We start from the raw sequence: 20,676 nt of genomic DNA, 5'->3' as shown, positions 1-20,676 counted from the left end.
CAATATTAAATTGTGTGACTGGAAATGAATGAATAATCCCACGGGCAAGTGAGAAAGACCAAGCAGCAGGATTTAATAACAAGTCCTGCCCTCTCTCCAAGCAGAAGGTCTCCCTAATTAAATATTAAAAATCTATCCACACAGCCAGAGCCAAAAAAAAAAAAAAATGCTTTTTCAGCAGCGTGGCTTGGAGTCACTGCCTCAAAAACCCCAGGTACTGTAAGAATGACCTCTCAGGGACCAGCCAGGGCACGGAGGACAATTGCATGGTGAACAGATGTTGGCATGGCTCAGGTTGTGCCATCTTTCCGTGTTTCATCCTTGTGAGGACTATGATCCACAGATGATATCACAAACAGTCTTCATGAGTAAACTGAGGTTTGGGGAGAGAGGCAGTGACCACCACAAGGCCATGGATCTAGTGATAATGTTTGAATTTAAACCATTGTATACGGTTAAGAAACTTGTTCAGTGATTGCAGCAGTTAAGAATGTGGACTTTGATGGGGGGGGGCAGCTGGAGAGATGGCTCAGGGGCTAAGAGTACTGGCTGCTCTTCGAAAGGACATAAGTTCAATTTCCAGAATTCACATGGCAGCTCACAACTGTCGGTAACTCTTGCTCCAGAGGATCGACACCCTCACATGACATATTTGCAAGCAAAACACCAATGCACATGAAATAAAAATAACTTAATTTAAACAACAACCAAAAAAATGTGGACTTTGACATCAAGCTGGCTTGGATTTGCATCCAGCTCTACTAATTGCTGTGTGGCCTTGGGCAAATCATCTGTATTATTATTATTATTATTATTATTATTCCTTTTCTTTTACATTTATTTATTTATTATTTATACAGCATTCTGCCTGCCTGTGTGCCTGTGTACCAGAAAAGGCCACCAGATCTCAGATAGTTATGAGGCACCATGTGGTTGCTGGGAATTGAACTCAGGACCTTAGGAAGAACAGCCAGTGTTGTTAACCTCTGAGCCATTACCCTGTACTCTTAAGTCTCAGATTCTTCCTTTGTAATGAGTGGTAGCATGTGGCTCACGGGGTTTTAGAATGGTGACAAGAGATAATGCATGAGACACACACTACTGAAATATTAGTTGCTGTAGTGATGAGAAGGCGATCAGTACTGGAACTGTGACCCCCATTATCCCAGGAAGCCCTCCTCTGTATCAGTTCCCTGCCTGGTCCACTGCTCTTAGCCAGGCTGAGTTCTCATGGCAGAGAAGTATTAGCTGGGTAACACTCACTAACCAAATGCCCTATGCTGATGGCACCTCCCCTTATTATTTCATTCAAGTTATCACAGGAGTCTGGCAAAGGGCAGAGCAGTCATACCCTTTCCCAGCTGCTGAAGCACAGGCTGATAAATGAAACGGGTGACTGAAGCTTTGTCAGAGAGGATCTTGAAGCCAGAGGCTCTGCCCTTACCTGCCTGGCTTCCCAGCCTGCATCGCAGAGAGGTACTCCAAGCCTGGAGCTTGACGCTTTCCCTCCAGGTTTTCTGGGAGTTGAGGAACTTTCCACATTTGCCTTTGAAGTTCCTAAGTAAAGGCTCTTACGGGTTTCTTTATATTGGAAATCCAAAGTCATGGCCCAAAGGATTAGAAAACACACATGAGCAAGGAAGAAGGTAACTGTCACCCCAGGCCTCAGAGATAACCACACATCTTAGTGTGGTTATCTTGTTAGTATGACATCTTAGTGTGAAGGGATAGAGTGACACAAGACTTGTGATGTCATATGACAGGATATGATGTGATAGATGTGGAAAGAGACACGTTTCCTATCTCATGACATTTGTAAAGTACTGTCAGTGCCCCTGAACTTGGTTTTCTTGCTTCGTAGTTCCTTCTAGTTTGCTTCAATTAAAAAAAAACAAAACAAAACAAAACAAAAAAACACATCTTTTTCTCATGCTTAGTCTTTCCCTTTTAATTACAACCATCAAGGCCTGTTTCCCCCTGCAGGGTCATGAGACAACTAAAGTGAGAATAAAGAAGGAAGTTGATGATTAGGTGGAAAAAAAATTTAAGTCCGGGGAGATTTTTTTCCAGCCTTATAATATTCTCAGGCCATGCAGTCAGGTCCCCAGCCAAACCTGAATCAGGCTTTGGCATTCTAAACAGGAATTAGCAAGCCCTTTGGTGTTCTAGCTGAAACCTCAAATATCTCAGATTGTAGCTTTTATTAACCGAGAAGAGGAAATGGATGTTCTTTCCGTTGCCCTCACTTGCAGAGAACTGGGACCTAGTGGAAGGCCTCAGACCTATGTGATTCATCAAGGGCCCTCTACTGCATTGAGCCAGCAAATGGAAGGGGAGCAAGCAAAGCCCTCAAGCAGAGAGCTAGCCTGGAAAAGCTATCTCTATGGCTTCCTGCCAATGGGGAAGGGCAGTGTAGATCCCAGTCCTCCTATGATATCAGACCTTGCAGGGTGATTACTGTTATAATTCATGGCTCTCTGCTGCCTTCTCAAAGCACACATAAACCAACTCTGGGCTTGCTTTGCTGTTTGCTGCTGCTAGAACTTCTAACATGGCTCCTAGGTGCAGAGTAAGATGGAGTAGGACTGCCTCGCCCTCCTCTTGACCTTCTTTCCTTTTCTTTTGATATTTTTTTCATTTATTACAATTTTCAATTTTTATCCTGCTGTGTCCCCCTCCCTCATATCCTACCAATACCACCCTACCTCCTTTTCCCTCCCCCCCCCACTCCTCTTCCCTAGTCCCCTGATAGGTGAGCTCTTCCTCCCCTTCTATTTGACCCTAGACTGTCAGGTCTCATCAGGATTGGTTACACTGTCTTCATCTGTGGCCTGGCAAGGCTACACCCCCCCCGAGGGGGAGGTGATCAGAGAGCCTGTCACTGAGTTTATGCCAGAGAAATCCCCTGCTCCCCTTACTAGGGATCCCACTTGGAGACTGTCCCACCTGACCCTATCCCTATCTTATTTCCTATAGTAAGTTGGTTTCTCCTCCTCCTCAACTTCCTGTAGAGGCTGTACCATCCACCCAAAAGGCCACTCTTTACTCCTCACCCGGCCTTCTGCCTGCTCAGTAACAAGGATGCTACACAGGGTATCTGCTTGCACCAAGAAACTGAGACCTCCCTGGGACAAGGGGGGTTCTTGGGCAGACTCATGGGGCATAAGCCAGCTTCGCAACCAAGGACACATATCACTCCTGATTACATTTGACCAGCTAGTGCCAGTCACAGGGACAAGAAGTACGTGGAAGAGAACACACAGAAGCTGATGGTGGTGAGCAACAGTAACCGCCGGACAGGCACAGTGTCTCAGCCAAACCTCATGATCAAGTTTAGTCCCTGGGATCCACACAGTGGAAGGAGAACTGACTCCCAAAAGTTAACCCTCTGGCTTTCATACACACACTGTGCCATGCAGGCATGCACAAGTGTGCCCTCGCCGGCACACATGCGTTCACACAAATAAATAAATCAGAATGAAGGGAAAGGCGTGTCTCCATCGCAGCCTCAGAACTCCAGGATGTGGTCTTCATGAAGAAGGGCTTTGGAGCTTGGAGTGCAGGTGCAGGCAAGGAGCACTAGAACGGCTTCATGCAGAGCGTGACTCGAAGCTGCCTCTTGTTTGTGAGGCTTAATTTTCAAAGATTCTTCTAATCCAGCTGAAGCTCTACGGTGAGCTTCCCTGAGGCCTAAATGCTAAGACGCCCTGCTACCTCCCTGTGCGGCATTCCGAAGGGTTGAAAATCTGAAGGCAGAACTCCCGTCTGGAAAGCTCCATTAAAGCATCACGCCAGGATCAGCCGTTACTACTACCTACCACTAGGCAGATGAAACAGCTTCCGAGCCCTGTGACCTGCTAATTAGCTTCATGTGTCTAATTTAGTCCAGGCTCATAAGGCTTCCAGCCAGTCCCCCTCCGGCCCCCGCTTGCTCTCAGGTTACTCATGTTGTGTGAGCTCTCCCCTAGGTCTCACCCAACTCACAGCCCAGCAAAGACATTCAGTAGGAAGCTTAGCCCCCCCACCCCCAGGCTTTGCCTCCATGTGGGGAGGACACTAGAGCAGGGCTGTTCCCTGCAGACATTCCCCTTGACCTTCACAGACTGGGAGGCTGAGGTTCCCATGATCCGTCTACTCTTGCACCCTCTGAACTTGGGATGACAGAAGTGACTGCTCAGGGTCTGCTGAGCTGGCATTTAAGCCTGGCTATATCTAACCACAAAGTTCCCGTCTTTTTCTTCTTGTTCACGGCCACCAAGCTGCCACCCCGCCTTCTATGGCTACCCTGCCTAATACAGTGCTCCCATGACCTGTTTTTCTCTCTTTAGTCTTGTAACCCCATTTATCTTCATTCAGAGCTCCAACACCACATCTGGGTCTGCTGACCACTGCTCTTGTTTAATAATGTCTAGATGACATCTACTAGAGACTTAGAAATTATTTGGTAAGTGGATGGATGAGTAATGAATTAAGAATGCTGTCCTTTTCAACACTAAATCTAAGTTTCATCTTTCTGTGAGATTCCTGTTCTCTTCCAGGACCCCAGTTTGCAAATATAGACTAGAAGTCTCTCTTCACAGTTAGAATGCCCTGGGTCTTAGAAACATCAACTGAAGTAAAGGCTGTCTCAGATGTTTAGAAAAGGAAAACAAAGGCAGAAATGCTAGGTGGATAACAGGGGTGAGGGGCAGGAGAGGACATGGGAAGTGGACTCCCAGAGCTATTAGAGACCTCCCTTCCTGCCACCTCAGACTGGCTATCCCTCAAATTCAAACAGAGTACAAAGGCTTAACTAGAGGAATCTGGTCTCCAACTTGTGGAGACAGACACAACCACAGATGCAGGAGAGAGGACCCAGCAGAGATGCTTGGGTGGCTGCAAAGCATCTGGCCATCAGGCAGGTTCTGGGGTTTGTCTCTGCTCTCTACTTCTCACCTCTGGGATATTTCTGATCATGTGTCTCGAGATGAAATGGGAATGAAAAGACTTAGCTGATAATAAGCTAACAATGAATATGTAGTGATATTGAAAAGCTACAGGGAATTAAGTGAAACCATTTAAACAAAGTCCCCAGAATGCTCAACATATAAATAGTCTCTCTCCTCTCTGAGCCTCACTTTCCCCTTCTGAGAAACAGAATTAATATAACATGTTCCTCATAGGAGCAAGAGGAGCAGTCTAAAACATAAAGCTAGCCCACAATGCACACTGAGCCCTGGACCCGTAGGTCTGTCCTGGTCATGTGACATAAGCAGACATAAGTGCACATCTAAGGTCCTGTCCTGAGTCTATCCAGGGCATCCTGAATCCTCTGTGTTGGTTGGGACCTCAAAAAGATAAAATTTAGTCATGTTTCTAGACCATCACAAACACTTGAAAAAATACAGTGTAGGGCAGAGGAGAGGCGCTGTTGGGTAGGGACTGCAGCTTTGCACAGAGAGTATGAGTGAGTCACAATGAATAAATGCTCCTTGCACTTTCCATCAAAGGGGTCATAGGGATGGCAGGGATTGCAGCTTACAAGAGAGTTCATCTTCTGGGCCATCTGGTATGCTCCTCTGCTGCCTGTGTTCTTACGTAGGAATGGAGGCCTGGCATGGCCACCATCTCTAGAGAAGCCAACATTCCAAATTTTTATGTGAAATAAATGGTGAAAATTGCACCATTTATGATCCAATGCTGGTACTTTTGGATACAAACTGTGATTTGTGAGCTAAACTGTCAAATTACAGAATTAGCCATTCAGTTATCACAACACTCTCTACTTCCTGCCACACGCCTACAGTGCTACTCACCGAATAGTGAGTTCTTACTGAGTACTCCAGTCAGGTTTCACAGGTGGGTGGGAATGGTGTCATCTAATAGAGACAGAGGTTTGCATGTGACTAAATTCCAGAGCTGTTGCAGAGGATCCCCACAGGGGTTTGTCTGTGAATCACTCTTGTAAACAGCATCTCAAAGTAGACCTTTCTATGCTAGGGTGAAACGGGGCTTTACCTGAAGTTACCTCAGCAGGCAAGTACTGGGTGAAAAGGACCTCCGTCTTCCTCCAGGACCATCTGGGAACCGGCCCCACCCTTCCCCCACATCAAAACCCTCCTCATGCATGGTTTCTATTTCAGTCCATGCAATCTACTGCTACCCAATGTAGATTTAAGTGGGACAGACCCCTCCCAAATAACCCCCCCCCCCGTGACTCTGGACTTCGTTGGTAGGGGTGCCTTTGTGGTAATGATCTGAGCCCTGAAACAATCCAGGAAGACAGCAGGGCTTTGAAACTGGCTGTATTTCCTCTTTTTATGATGGTTCATTTTACATTTTTATTGGCTTCTCCACTGATTGCTCCTGGCTCTCTGACGGGATGTGAGATGTGCTGACATTTCTAGAGATCAATATATTAATAAATCACGAAGTTCATAATGTCTGATTTGCTTCTAAATGAGACAGAACTATTATCACCATAAAGTTGCACATAAAATATGCCCAATTGTGATGTATTGTGTAGTCTAAGCAAAGGCATTGAGTGAATAACCTTTCCCCAAAAGAAGGAAACAATCAAAGCTGAATAACTTCATTAATAATTCAAGGTGTGTCTGCCAAGGCTTCATTTATTAAGTGCACGGTTAAGAGGCTTCCACACTGAGTCCTGGAAAGGAGGACGCTACCTTGACATTGCCTCTTGCCGCTGGGCAGGCGCACACAATCTCATACAAACTGACTGACTGCAGTCCTCACATTTGGCAGTTCATGCACCAGCCCAGGGTAATGTCCAATGGCCTTCTTCAGCTAAGAAATAGACCAAAACAATGCATGCAATGACTGTCTGGATTATTAAGGGCAGAGGACATGAAGCCATGTGATAACTCCAGGGAGAAGGAGGCAAGAAATTTTCTCAATGACTGTCAGTTATTATGTCTATTTGCTAATGCTCCAGGCACTGTTTCTGCTCCCATTACCCACAGACATCTTGCCCTGTTCCACGGCCACCCTAAATCTTGATGCTCTTTCATCCAGAGTCTTGGGTCTGCAAACAGCCATTACAGTTAATATAGACGATAATGGGCATTTTAGCCGGTCAGTGTCCAATCTGAACTGACAATTGAGTGCCCTTTTAGCAGAGTAAATCACAGAACAAGAAAGTCCCCCTCTATGGAAAAGAAGTCCATTTAATTAACTAGCTCCATCAGGATATGCAGAATCGTAACCTGCACAGTGTCTAACTACTTGACCATTGGATTCTGCTGTTGTGAATGCCTTTAAAATCACCACCATAACGCAAGCAAGAATTGAATTATGCGTGTTGATACCTATTGTGCACACAGACACTGAATAGACCTTATCTCACCTAGATTTACAGCTACAAGGCACCTATGATTGTAACTCATATTAGACTAATAACCATCTACCCCCTAGGGACAGTGAGATGATCAGATCAATTCTAAAACTATTCCTATGCTGTATGAGCTCACCAAGTAAGGCACCTAATACAGCAGACACCCTCTCAGCTACCTTCCATTACGTCTCTGCTTGAGACATTTCACATGATGTGCGGAAGATTATGTCTGTATTAGCAACAAGGAGAAGGCTTGTTATCTTGGGTTACAAGGACTAGGATGACTGGATGAAATTAGCTTTTGACTCTTCAGCACACTGATTTGAGATAGTCCAGCATATGTCACATGTCCTAAACTAGCAATGACAATATGCTAGGGCCCAGTTATCCTGGGGAATCATCTTCCCCAAGGCAAAACTACTCCACTTCTTCTTGTTACACTGATAACCTGAATCAGGCCGTGGTAAAAATGTTGATGATAAGGACATTGATAGGTGGTGTCTTCTTCCTTCCCAAGAACAGCTGTTTAGACATTTTAAAACCCACCAGAGCTAACACTCTACTTGGAGAACATCTTTACCTAGCAAGTTGTCAGGGCGCGCAGCAGGCGCATCACACCTCACCAATTCAGTGTTTCCATCATGAGTAAATGCTATGCTCATCTAAGATGACTCCTCTCCGACTCTCACTGTGAGCAATTTCTTCAGTTTCTCTACTCCCGCATGTCTCCATCTTAAACAAAAACAAAAAACACCCTTCCCTCCCGGAGGCTTTTCTTTTGTAACGAATTGTCACCACCGATTCTTAGTCAAGAGGAGTAACACAGACCCACCTATGTTTTTCTGTTTTGTTTTGTTTTGTTTTGTTTTGTTTTGTTTTCCTGCAGGTCAGCAGTGCTTATTAACAGGCTATCTCCACAGGCGGGAAGCACAGGGCCACCGTCCTGCTGAGTTCAAAGGAGAGCGCTTGGGGCCTTTCCCCACAGACTGCTAGCCGGTGGTAGGATTCCGTCTTCCTTTGACTAATTGCCCCCTAGAGCTGCAGAGACCGCCCAAGTGACTAAGTAAACTGTCAACAATTTCATCTCGGGCACTTTTTCCGGACAAAATGGCCCACTTAAAATATCATCTAGACGCTTCTGCCGGTGGCTGAGAAGCTCCAGGGAGGCTGACAATTCTAAGATGCAGCATAGCCATAGGTTCAGCTGCAGAAGATGTTGCCTGGAGACTAGGGGACTTGTTGGGCGTGGCCAGCTCCATGCCGGAAGCACCTTGTTTGGTTCCTGCTTCCCCAACCCTAACATCTAGGTAAATCTTTTCCCTTTGCTTTTCAAACGAATGTGACATTCTTGTGTAACAAACAGAACTCAGACACCATCACGTATACAGTGACTAGGTGGAATTTTAATGGCTGGGTTAGAGTTCTGACACTTATTTCTGACAGGTAATTCCTGACAGCAAATGCCCACCTGCCAGGAAGCTGCAGGGGACATTTGACGCCCTCCTCCTCATACATTCAGGGCCCTGTGAATCAGAAGACCAAGTGTGCCCTCTTTTTAGGAGAAAGGGCAATGAGCCCAAACAGGCTCCATACCCACATCCTCAGCTTCCATTTAACAGAAGTAGGAAGCACTCAAAGTTTTGCTTTTTGTTTTGTTTTTGTTTTTGTTTTCTATAGGACTGTTTCTTAGGAACGTTCTCAAGACAGGTGTAAATGAATGAGAAATGTATAAATTCAATTTTGCTTAAAAGGGGCAGGAGGGGTTTCAAGATTAAGAGAACAAACGCTTGAAGCGAAACATGATTTGAGTTTTATTGAACCAAGAAGACTGGAAAAATACCTTGAACGCTCAGAAAATCTTTATCAGGCTCAGCTCAGGCACTCACGGGACTCGTTGTTAAGTATATAAAAATGAGAGCTGACGAGCTGGGCGAATTGTGTGTGTCTGGCGATTTTTTTGACTCACCTCAGAGTCAGCTGTGAGAACCTAAGCCTTAAGGCTCTGAGACCAAACAGAACCTTTTCCCTCTCTGCTATAAGCAAGTACGGAGAAGGATCTTTAGCCCTGATGGCTGCGGGAAGCCACTGATCAGAAATTACTGCTGACCTCACAAAGCATTCATCCATATCTAAGGGAAGGCACAGGGTAGCATTTTGAATGCCAGCATACGATGACTAATACATCTTCTAATGTGCCCAGTAGAATTCAGGGAACACCCAACCATGGGAAGTAAGTTTTAAAAAGGGAGCACTGTGCTCTCTACTGTTTGTGCACATTGTCACGTAAATTGTTTACAGCTTTTAAAGGCCTCCTTTTGAACATAGCTTCAGCAACACCCCACATGTTTTGGCAGGTCCAGTCATCATACTGTACTGCAAAATAGCATGAGTGTTTCTGAGACATAAGTGACTTAGAAATTAATATGTGATAGATTTGGAGAACGTGGAATTTCCCAGGGGCATGCTTGGTTCCACACTGAGTTCTTAGTGCTCTGGTTTGTTACTGACATCATACTTTGATCTGTTTACAAAATCTGCCCCGAGTAACTTCAGACTTCATGGAGACTAGCTGTAGGTCCCTGGAAAGATCGGTTTGGGTAAATGTTCTTTACGCACGGAGAAAGAATCACTGTATTTGCCACAGTTGGGTAGAGGCTGCTTGTATCAAGGAGACGCAGAGTTCACATGCTGTGTTGATCCGATCTCCTATGCTAATACTGATGTGTTAGGCTGCTTAGGTGTGTGTGTGTGTGTGTGTGTGTGTGTGTGTGTGTGTGTGTGTGTGTGACAGAGAGAGATTTTTATTCACTCTCTGAAGATTTCATATGTGCATACAATATATTTGTCATATCCATGTTCCCATTATCCATGTCTCCCCTCCAGCTCCTCTAAGATGTCTTTTCTCTCTCTCTCACACACACACACCAACTCTTTAAAAAAAAAAAATAACGCACTATATCTAATTAACGCTGCCCACATATGCATTATTTTAGGGTCATCTACAGGAACACCAGTGTCCTCACACATTCAGTGCCCTGTGGATCAGAAGACCAAGTATGCCCTCCCTTTGGGAGAAAGGGCAATGAGCCCAAACAGGCTCCATACTGAGGATCTCTCAGGTCATGACCTGTGTGGGTCATGACCCCTTTGGCAAACCTCTATCTCCAAAAATATTTATGTTACGATTCTAACAGTAGCAAAGTTACAGTTGTGATGTAGCCATGAAAATAATTGGAAGGTGAGAACCACTGTACTGAGGTGTGGGCTCACTTGTGACCACACCCCTGAAAAGAATTGATTCTTCCTTCCCTAGCAGTCTTCAACTGTCAATCACCTGTTCTGAGAGAGGAACTTTTAAATCTCCAGTTATGACTGTGAAAATGTTATTTTTCTTTCTAGTTCAGTTATTCTTTGTTGTAAGTATACTTGAAATGCTTTTGTTAATTCATACTTCCTCCTAGATGGAACTAACTTCCTTACCTCATGAAACTCCTTTTGGTCTATCCCAAAGCTTCTTAACTTACCATGTTCTTTACCTGATAGAACTTAGCCACTCCAGCATTTCTTAATTTAAGTTTTCATGGAACATACTTCAGGAAGCATTGGGTTAAGATATGTTTTTTTATCTGATGATCAGCATTGACAATTTTCAACTTAGGTTTATTTTTCAAAAGCTGGCGTTTTCCACGTGGTTTTCTTTGTGTTTATATTGCTTGGGTTTATTTCTAGAGCATCCTGAATCTGTGGCTTCTTATGTTTCACTCATTTTTAAAAATCCTTAGTGTTTCTTCAAATATTGCTTCATCGGTATTATTTGTTCCTTCCTTTTGGGGAGTTTTTAATCATATATATGTATATACAGGCATAAACATATACATACACACATATCTACATTCTCTTCCTTTATCCCCTCCTTCCCTCTCTCTCTTTCCTTCTATCTTTTCTGTTCTGTTCACCAAATAGTCGATTCTCTTTTCATCTGTGTCTAATCTATTCTGAAATAAGTCTAGTGAGTTGGTGATCCGGGGTAATGTATTTTTCAGTTCTACAGTTTTTACTTAACATTCTGGTTCTCTGATGGAATTCTACAGGTTTTCCAAACCCCTTTCTTGAGCCTCTTTTCTTGTTATTTTTAATTCTGTGCCTGATCTGTCTAATATCCAAACCACCTATATATCTGTTGCTGTGTTCATCTATTTCCCCTAGGTCCTGTTTTTAATATACCTAACAAATGCTCGTTAAATGGTGAACATAACATTTCTAACATGAAAAACGTACGGTTCAGTCTTCAACTTCTGGGAGGTAATAAAGAAAAAGAAGCTTGTAGACATGGGCTTGCACTGCTCTTAGGCAAGCTGCCCACTGAGCTCTCTAACGCCTTCAAAGAGATGAAACTCTCTTTTAAGACTCTCTTTCCCAGTTCTCTGTTGGAGTTCAGGTCAGTTACAAAATAACCCACCATACTTGGTCTTTTAGCTTCTTTGTTTTCACAAATGCTGACCCCTTGTCCCTTTTGTCTTCAAGACTCAACTAAATAATTCTCTCTCTTTGGAGCCTTCTCTGAGATCTCTCCCATCTGGTCCTGTGCCTTTGGGAAGAGGCATTAATTAGTCACTTCTTCCCTTTAGGGCCCTGTTCTTAGCCATCGCCCTGCTGCTCTGGAATGATTTGCCAACGAAGAGCTTGAGGCCAGCAGCTCAGAGCATCTCACCCACAGCCATGTTTATACTGGCTCATGTTCTATGTTTTAAATGATAAATTCACTGAAGGCATCCAAGAATTGGGGATCAAACATCTTTTATTCATGGCTTTTCTTGACAAATCTAAATATCTGAACTCAGTGTATGAAAACAGCTGGTTGAAAATGTTTCATACTCTTTCACCAAGCGGTTGCTCTCCATTTCTCAGCCGAACATATCTCATATGTCAGATTACCTGCCCATGATCCTTTGCACTTCGCTTGCAGCCTCTAGTCTGCTTGCGTGCCTCCCCACCTACCTGACTATTGCAGACAGATGCTGTATCTTGTCCTTCCTTCCAGCACCTACCACATTTCTGTCGGGCCAGAGAGGATCGATTTATATTTGTAAACACATGGGCAGGGCAGTAAAATTATTCTGTGTAATGATGCAGCAACAGACCCTTGACGTGCTTCTGTCAAAACCTGTAGAACCACAAAGCACAGTGACTGAAATCAAACATGAATAATGGACTTCCATTTTTACTAATGTATCAATACATCAGCTCATCAATCATTAGTACTTCAACTTTAACAAATACACTCCACTGTACCAATACAGGATGTCAACAGGGAAACTTCTCAGTACTTCCTGGGGAACTTTTTCTACAAATCTAATATTGCTTTAAAAATGTAGCCCACAGGGCTGGAGATGACTCAACAGTTACTCCCTCTTGCTGCTTAGTCATGAGGACTGGAATCTTAGCACTCAGGTCAGAGGGCTCACAAATGTCTGTAACTCCAGCTTCGAGGGATCTGATGCCTTCTTCTGGCCTCCCAAGGCACTTGTGTGTACACACCACATACTCACAGAGACAGAGACAGAGACAGAGACAGAGAATTTAAGTGCATCCCCTTAGGGCTAGTGAGATGGCTTAAGGGATAAGCTGCTCATCTCTAAACTTGATGACTTGACTTTGATCTCTGGTATATACATGATGGAAGGAGAAAACCAACTCTCACAAGCTGCCCCCTGACATTCATCATGTGTGCCATGACATGTGAGTGTATACATGTACACTCAAACGCCACTAACCAGCGTGATCAAGGAAGCACCCAAATCAGTATAAAATACATTTCTCCTGTGGACACAGACCAGAAGACAATGGATACCCAGTTCTCTGAACTACCGCTCTTAGGAACGGCATGGATAAAAGCCATTCCAGGCTGGGCTTGAGGGGCTGGGAGAACTAAAACACACCAAGGATGCTGGCTGGACCATCTGGCATGCCTTTAGTTAAGGGTGCTAGCAAGATAAGAGGGAGTTAAATCAGAGCCCGCAGGGAAAAGCAAGACTGAACAGCATAGACCCGGAAAGACCAGCAGGAAGGTCCAGCAGAGCTCCCTGGGAACTTAGACTCACCCAGCTCACCTGTCATGGGGGATTTTCTAGGTCTGGTTCTCCTCCTGTGTTCTATAAATGGCACAGTAAAAGGCTTAACCTGCATTCACTCTGTCACACACACACTAATATGCTCATTCTTGACATCAAGAGCACTTTCTCTCTTTCACATCTGAGTTGCTTATCTTGCTTAAGAGAGGAGGAGAAGTGCCAAATGGGGCAACAGATTGTTTATTCGTCGATGTATAATAATAGGTGCTTCATCAATAGTTGTTGAAGAAATAAATTACCGTAGAAGATGCATAGCTTAATCGCAAAGAAGAGAGGGGTAATGGGGCCTTCTCATGGTGGAGGAGGTCTTAAGAGTCACTCTTCAATCAAACCTGGGGGTATTTCCAAGAAGCCATCCACATCTGCATCCCTCAGCCACGTGCCATCCCATCTCTCTTCGGGCTGCATGACTGCATGGCTCAGAGCATGCTGGGTGAGCCCTGCCGGTAGCGTGGGCACTGGGAGGTGACCCGTTGCTCGTGCCTGTTCTGACCTTGGGAGAGGGATGGGAAAGCCAGGCTCCACCCTGCTGCTCAGAGGCCCCTTGCATACCTCAAGCTGGATGGTGACCAGAACTTCCTCAGAGTGCTGCTCCGGTGACAATAAAAGTGTGTTGTGCTTTTGAAATGAATGGATTTGGTAAAATGTTTTCTTACTTTTTCCTAGACATCGCGTGGTGGTATTACCAGTATCAGAGAGGTAAAAAAAAAAAAAAAAAAAAAGTCTACACTAACTTGACTGTGTTGGTCACATAATTTGAAAAGGGAAAAACTTCTCAATTAAGTATATATTCTGGAATTAGCTTTTTTTTTTTTTTACTCTGCTTAGAGAACTCAGCCTTTGTCGAAACAGCCAGGGGTGTTTCTCTTAGGGATGAGGTTCAAGAAAAGCCTTGCTCCCCCTAAGAGACTCATATTTTTCCTTCCATGGCTGTTGAACAACTGTAAAATAAAGCTTGGAGCTGAGTTGTAGCTTAAGCATATTAACTGTTTAGAATAAATGACCTGAATTTCTCTGTTCTCCTCCCCTCCACCAACATGGTCCAGCATTTCCTGATGGAATGGAATCAGCACTTTCTGATACAGTTCTTCCTTATCCATTTCTATTCTATTATTTAGTTCCTATAATCCACTTCACACTCTTCATGAAACAAAGTGGAATGTTTAAATAGGTAGAGTGTGAGAAAATATCACAGTCTGTTTGACTAAAAAAACAGTTGTTTGACTCGGCCAGGAGAGAGGCAGACAGTGGGCAGGAGAAACAGTCTGCATCAAGACCTATACTCAACTGCCTCTGAGCCAAGCAGTCAGCATTAGTGCATTAAAAGAACCTGAGGTGAAGCTGGGTGTGGTGGCGCACACCTTTAATCCCAGTAGTCAGGAGGTGGAAGCAGGTGGATCTTTGAGTTCAAAGCCAGCCTGGTCTACAGAAAGCCAGGTTCCAAGAAAGCCAGGCATACATAGAGAGACCCTGTCTCAAAAAGACAAAAAAAAAACAAAACAAAACAGGGAGGGAAAAAAAAAAAAAAACAGTCCTAGATAAATGACAGAGGGCCTAGTGACTCGGTGACCCTGCATGTCCAGCTCTAGTAGACAATGCCCTGGTGAGAATTTAAGACTCAAGATTTTCCAAGAGAAGTCAGAAATGCAAACCTGGTCATGGATTTCTTGTCTATTAACATTGGCAACTGGTTTAAAATGTATTTCATTTTTTTTTCCTATAAAATATGAGCTTCTTTCTATGTATTTTTTTTTTTTTTACAAAAACTCTCTTTGGACTACATGCAAGCTAAGGATCACTATTCTGTAGCCTCAAAATGGAATGGAGGATGGGTGGATGGGTGGATGGGTGGATGGGTGGATGGGTGGATGGGTGGATGGGTGGATGGGTGGATGAGTGGATGGGTGGGTATAAAGTACAGTCCAAACCCTCTGCCCAGCGCACACACACACACACACACACACACACACACACACACACACAGGAGATGGTCACAGTTTTGGGCCATAGCCTTTGTCATCAGCCAGAGAAGATACTTCAGTGCCAGATACACCCCCAGATGTGGGTCCCAGTGCTTGTGGTGTGGAGAACTGGCTTGTACACAGGCATGATGCTAGATAGGAGCAGAAGTACCTCAAGGCTGCTCACAAACTGGCTTACCATCCGTGTTCTAATGAGGTAGAAGCCATGATGGAGACATATGGTAGCAAAATCTGATAGAAGAGTCCTGGCCTGGCTGGAATCAAGGTCCAGCTTTGTCACTGTTGCCCTCTGTCACCAAAGCCTCAGACAAAAGGAGTTAATGACAGAGCTTGGAGAAGAATGACAATAGAAGACCGTTGCATGGACTCTGTTCAAAAGATAGTGCCAGAACGCACTGGCAGTATAGGGAGCTAGATACAATACGTTTTTTCTAAGAGGGTCCAAAGTTTTTATCCATCCTAGACCCTGAATAACCCGAAATCCTAAGATATTAAAAACCGTTTACTCTGAATTACACGCTGTTTTGTCTGGTGCTCTCCACTGTACCCTCTTGCACAATGTAGTGTTCTGACTCATGTTTGCCCTGAGTGGTGAACATCCATCACCTTGAGAGTCACTTGGAATTAGAAAAATCACCTTCTCTGTTAAGATAACTGACTTCTAAATTTCAAGCTACCACACACACAGCCACATGAAAGCAGTTGACAGATTTCTAAAAGAGCATTACAAAGAGAAAATAATTCTCATTGATTTTTATCCAACAGAAATTCCCATAGCATTAACTTCAAGCTTCGTTTTGCTCCAAGCTCAACCTGACTTAATAATTAGTTCATTGTTATCCTTAATAATGAAAATAATAACAGCAAGCAGCATTTGGCATTGACGATTCACAAGAACCAAAACAGCAAGGAAGCTCCCCATGTATTAGTTCTGGTTTTGTCTAACCAGGAAGCTAGTCCAGGGTCCTCCCACTACTGGTTCTGCCTAGAAACATCCAGGGATTCCCTGAGTGGCTACAGGACGGATGTATATATATATACACAGACACATATTTGCAGTTATCTGAAGCAATGAAGCTACGAGGTGGTATGGAAGAGTGGAATGTCCAGATGTGGGCAAGTCTAGGCAGTTTCCAAAGCTGTGGACAAGTTAAATTATTATTTTTCCAATCAAAGGCCATGACTCATGAGGGTCACATCAGCATGGGTTTGCCACGGCTAAAGTCCATCACACATCAGTTAAAGGCAGCATTGCCTCATGATGTTTTGCCTTCAACTATGTCACAAAAAAAAATGTACAATCCATGTACTGGATTGCTGTATAAGTTACATTTTTACTTATTGGTTTAGGCCTCTAGTAGTCATAGGTGCCTACTTCCCTGCATCTTGAGCCCCAGTGACCCAAATTTCTCCAGTCACGGATGTGGCCACAGACTGGTCATTAGTGCAGGGCAACTCTGGAAAATACAGTTTGGCCATCAATGACAGAGTATTCACAGCCTTCGGAATCTCTTTAATCTGGAGCTCAATCCTATCTCCCAGATAACCTATCATCGGTTAGTAAGGAGAACTTCTCCACCTTAGTAAAGTGGGTTTAATAGTCAGTGTCTCAGTAATCGGCACCTTTTAAGCAAAGTGATGGGAAGTGAGTCCTGGTTATCAGGAATCGGCCACAGGGACATTAAGAAACAGTACAGTATCACACATGTGCACACACACACACATACAAGTCTTCATTCTCCGGGGCCAGATAAATATTTACAGGTAGACACCTTCAAAAACAAATCATTTCTTTCCAAAACATAGTTTTCCATTTTCTTATTTATTTTTAATATAGTTTTTAAATTCTTCTTTCTTTACGGGAGCTCTCTGGGCCTCGCCCAGTGGACCTTTGAGAGACGGTATGGGAGGTATATTATAAACCTACAGCCCCTTCTGAAGTTTCTTCAGAACGTACACAGTTAAAGACATATGCATTTTTGTGCTGGGACTAAGCAGTAACTGATTTCTTGGGGTGAGTCTGAGTTCTCGTGAGACACCCCCGAGCTTTCTGCATTACACTTACGTGAACCTCCCCTTTTCCCTTGCTTTTCTTTTTTTTTTTTGGGGGGGGGGGCACTGGCCCTTTGATTTACACAGAAACCTTCTGCATTTAGGTAATTGGTACTTAACTCATTAGCTGCAATCCTAGCAATAATTAAAGGCTCGGTAAGAACTGTGAGGAAATTGGCCACTTGCCACAATGTAACACAAACAGAGTATCTTATTTGTATTGAATCATTATCTGCTTCCATCCCAGAAGAATTAGGTGATATGTGGCGCCCAGCACAATTAGGCTTTGCTACCACATTATTGCAACATCCATTACCTTTGGGACTCTGAGGCACAAGATACAAATGTTGACGGATTTGTTTCCTGTTGGGATTTAAGTATCAAAGGGGAAAATGACAGTAGCAGAGGGAATCTGGCACAAAGAACCCAGCCCTGATTACAGAAAGCCTACCTTTGTTGACCCTGTTCATCCTCCTCTGTGATGCGAACCCAGCCTGCCTCCTCTCTGACTTGTCATAGTGCAGAGCGGTTCCTGCATTCCCAGCAGCCTGCCCATCTCACCCTTGTTTTCACAAGGTGGAAGTTGGAGTTGTTCAATATATGGATTTGCTGATGTCTGTATGACAGCAATAGGCAGAGGAGGGTAGATGGTAAACGATCCTTGACTGAAATAAATTTACAGAAAGCATTCTGGCAGGGCCCAAAGGAAAGTAAGCACTCACTTATCCCTGTGCAAGGCTAAGCTCCTGGAAGCACCCACGGATGGGTGAAAACTCTGAGTTGCTTCCAGGGAAGATAAGTAGTTCAGCTGACAGGCGCTTTGCAAACAAGCTTTGCACCAATACTCCATTTCAGCGCACGTGCTGGAAGTTGAAACCCTAGTCTCTGTGACTGTTCATAGGGCCTTTCAAACACCCTGGAAGCCTTTAGTTATACACAGATGCTCACGTTGAAGTCACTTCCCTAGTACTCGCGGGTATCTAGCAGACATTATAGAACAATATAGTCAGATTCTTTAAAGCCATATTTTATATACCATAATTTGAACTTTCTACTAAGTCTCCCTAGCATCTCCTTTGCTAACCCATATGGTGAAACTTGACCCATTTTGAAAATAGCTATGATGTCTTCCCCTTTACTATTTGGAAGGTCTCATTCTGACCAGTTACTTGTATCTCTGCATAGAAAGCAGAGCCAGTGTGCATCAATTTGAATATGCAAAAAAAGGTAATTTGAAAGAAAAGATGTTTCTGTGTGGATGTGTTTTGAACATTTCTATCCTCATCTCCCTATCTGAGATGCTGATGTTCTGTCCCCTTTGCTGTCTATCACGCCTAGAGTAACACAGGGGACAGACTGTGAAAGAGAGTAAGTGGACAGGGGAGTGGAGCTCATGCCCAAGACCACTGGGAGTGTGACCCAGCCCAACCCCCAAAGTCCCAGGTCCCAACATCACTCTTTTAACGGCTCAGACTATGGAGGCCATGCTCTGACGCCATCCCCTCTGCTTCCAGACAAGATCGAGGATGAGCTAGAGATGACCATGGTTTGCCACCGACCTGAGGGACTGGAGCAGCTCGAGGCCCAGACGAACTTCACCAAGAGAGAACTACAAGTCCTTTACCGGGGATTCAAAAATGTAAGACCCTCAGAGGCTCGGGGGCCTGCAGTGATTTCACTTGACTAAGCTTTTCAGGTGCCAAGGAGGTCCGCAGGGTGCAGAGGTCCAGGAAGGCCACCACTATGAACCCGCACTGGGTAAAAAAGCGAGATTGCAGGAAGCAAGGCCTCAGCAGACAGGAACCACACCACTGTAGAGAAGTACCACAGGGTGGTGTGACCTCAGAGAACCCCTCCCAGCCCAGATGCCAACCTGAGCTTGATGCTGACCTTTGACCCTCTGTTTGGTGAGCAAATAGTAATGGGATTGAGCTCTACTGATCTGTGCTAACAAGACCCACAAAGGCTGATGGATGAGCCTGACTTGTCACTGTGCTCATTTCTCCTGAAAGTTAAATCAGTGGGACCAAAATTCTTCTCCTACTGCTGGGACCTTCTCTTTCTGTGAGCCACACAGGGAACCAAGTTCTTAGCAAAGGCACAGGCAAGGAAGGAAGTTCAAAACTGACACACACGTGAGTGTCGTGTCCTTCCCCCCCCCCCCCCCCCGCCTTCTGGAGCAGCCTGGACATGGAGTTGGGCTTAAAGCTTACATCTCAGAGAGAGCACAATCATATATCCAAATCATTGGGTGGAGAAGAGCAGACCACCACGTGATCTGGTTGTCTCCCTCCAGGTAGGGCTTGCTCAGTTGTCCTATAGCTAACTGTGCTGGTCACGGTGTCTGGTCTGCTACCACGGGGCTCCTCTCTTCCTTCTAATGTTGAAGAGGCCATGTTAATAGTGGCCAGCTGAGCTGGAGCAGGGCCCTAGGAGGTGGTTGCCCAATTGGGCACTTGGCACTAGCCCTGTTGAAAGGGAACTGTTAGTCACACTCCACAGATCAGTGTGTTCAAGATCACAGAATGCCTTGGGCAAGGTCAAAAAGCTAGAACAGGTTTCACCAGGATCCAAACCTAGACCTTTGTAGCCCTAAAGCCAAGACTCTTCCAGCACAGTACCTATTCTGTAATGACTTCCCTCCCCACTTGCAAACTAGCTTTTCACGATAAGGTTACCTCCAGGGCGCCCTGAAGAGGCCCAGTAAACAGGTGTTTCCCCAGGCTCTGCCTAGAAGAGGGCATGAGGAACCTGCTCAGTAGCCACCCCCTGGTACCTGCTCCCCGGTACTTCCCACTCAGTCTGTCTCTCCTCCACGCAGGAGTGCCCCAGCGGTGCAGTCAATGAAGAAACATTCAAGCAGATCTACGCTCAGTTTTTCCCTCATGGAGGTGAGTAGATCCTTGAAAAATATCCTCCCAGAATCCCCTCCAGTGATCAGCCTTCCCTTCCTCAACTCCCATGTTCTTTGTCTCTGTCTTCTTCGAAGTCAGAGGAGAAATCAGGGTGAGACTTTTCCTTACTGCAAAATACAGAGTTCTCTGAAACACAAAAATGGATCCGCTGTAGGAGAAGGGTCGATAATGTCATATCAGAAAGTCTCATAACAGCTCTAGAAAGCAGGTGCTGTGATCCCAGAAGGTACAACTGAGTTTCAGAGACAATCAGAAATTTGCTC

General features: G+C 44.7%; 1 protein-coding gene across 3 annotated transcripts in view; it reads left to right on the top strand.

Annotated features, from left to right (window-relative positions):
• The window catches only part of Kcnip1 (potassium voltage-gated channel interacting protein 1), a 335,910-nt gene that overhangs the window by 304,599 nt on the left and 10,635 nt on the right, over window positions 1-20,676 (top strand). For 2 of the 3 annotated variants that reach the window (XM_055604589.1, XM_055604590.1), the window contains exons 2-3: window positions 19,013-19,137; window positions 20,320-20,389. In XM_055604589.1, the coding sequence (XP_055460564.1) occupies window positions 19,013-19,137; window positions 20,320-20,389 (195 nt within the window). Of the gene's footprint in view, window positions 1-14,130; window positions 14,164-19,012; window positions 19,138-20,319; window positions 20,390-20,676 lie in introns of all 3 variants that reach the window. The other variant, XM_055604591.1, reaches the window with a different exon arrangement.

This window comes from Psammomys obesus, unplaced genomic scaffold (genome assembly GCF_907164565.1).
Source record: "Psammomys obesus unplaced genomic scaffold, mPsaObe1.curated_primary_1811, whole genome shotgun sequence".
In the NCBI taxonomy this organism is placed as follows: Eukaryota; Metazoa; Chordata; class Mammalia; order Rodentia; family Muridae; genus Psammomys; species Psammomys obesus.
This window is presented reverse-complemented; position numbering and strand designations above follow the sequence as displayed.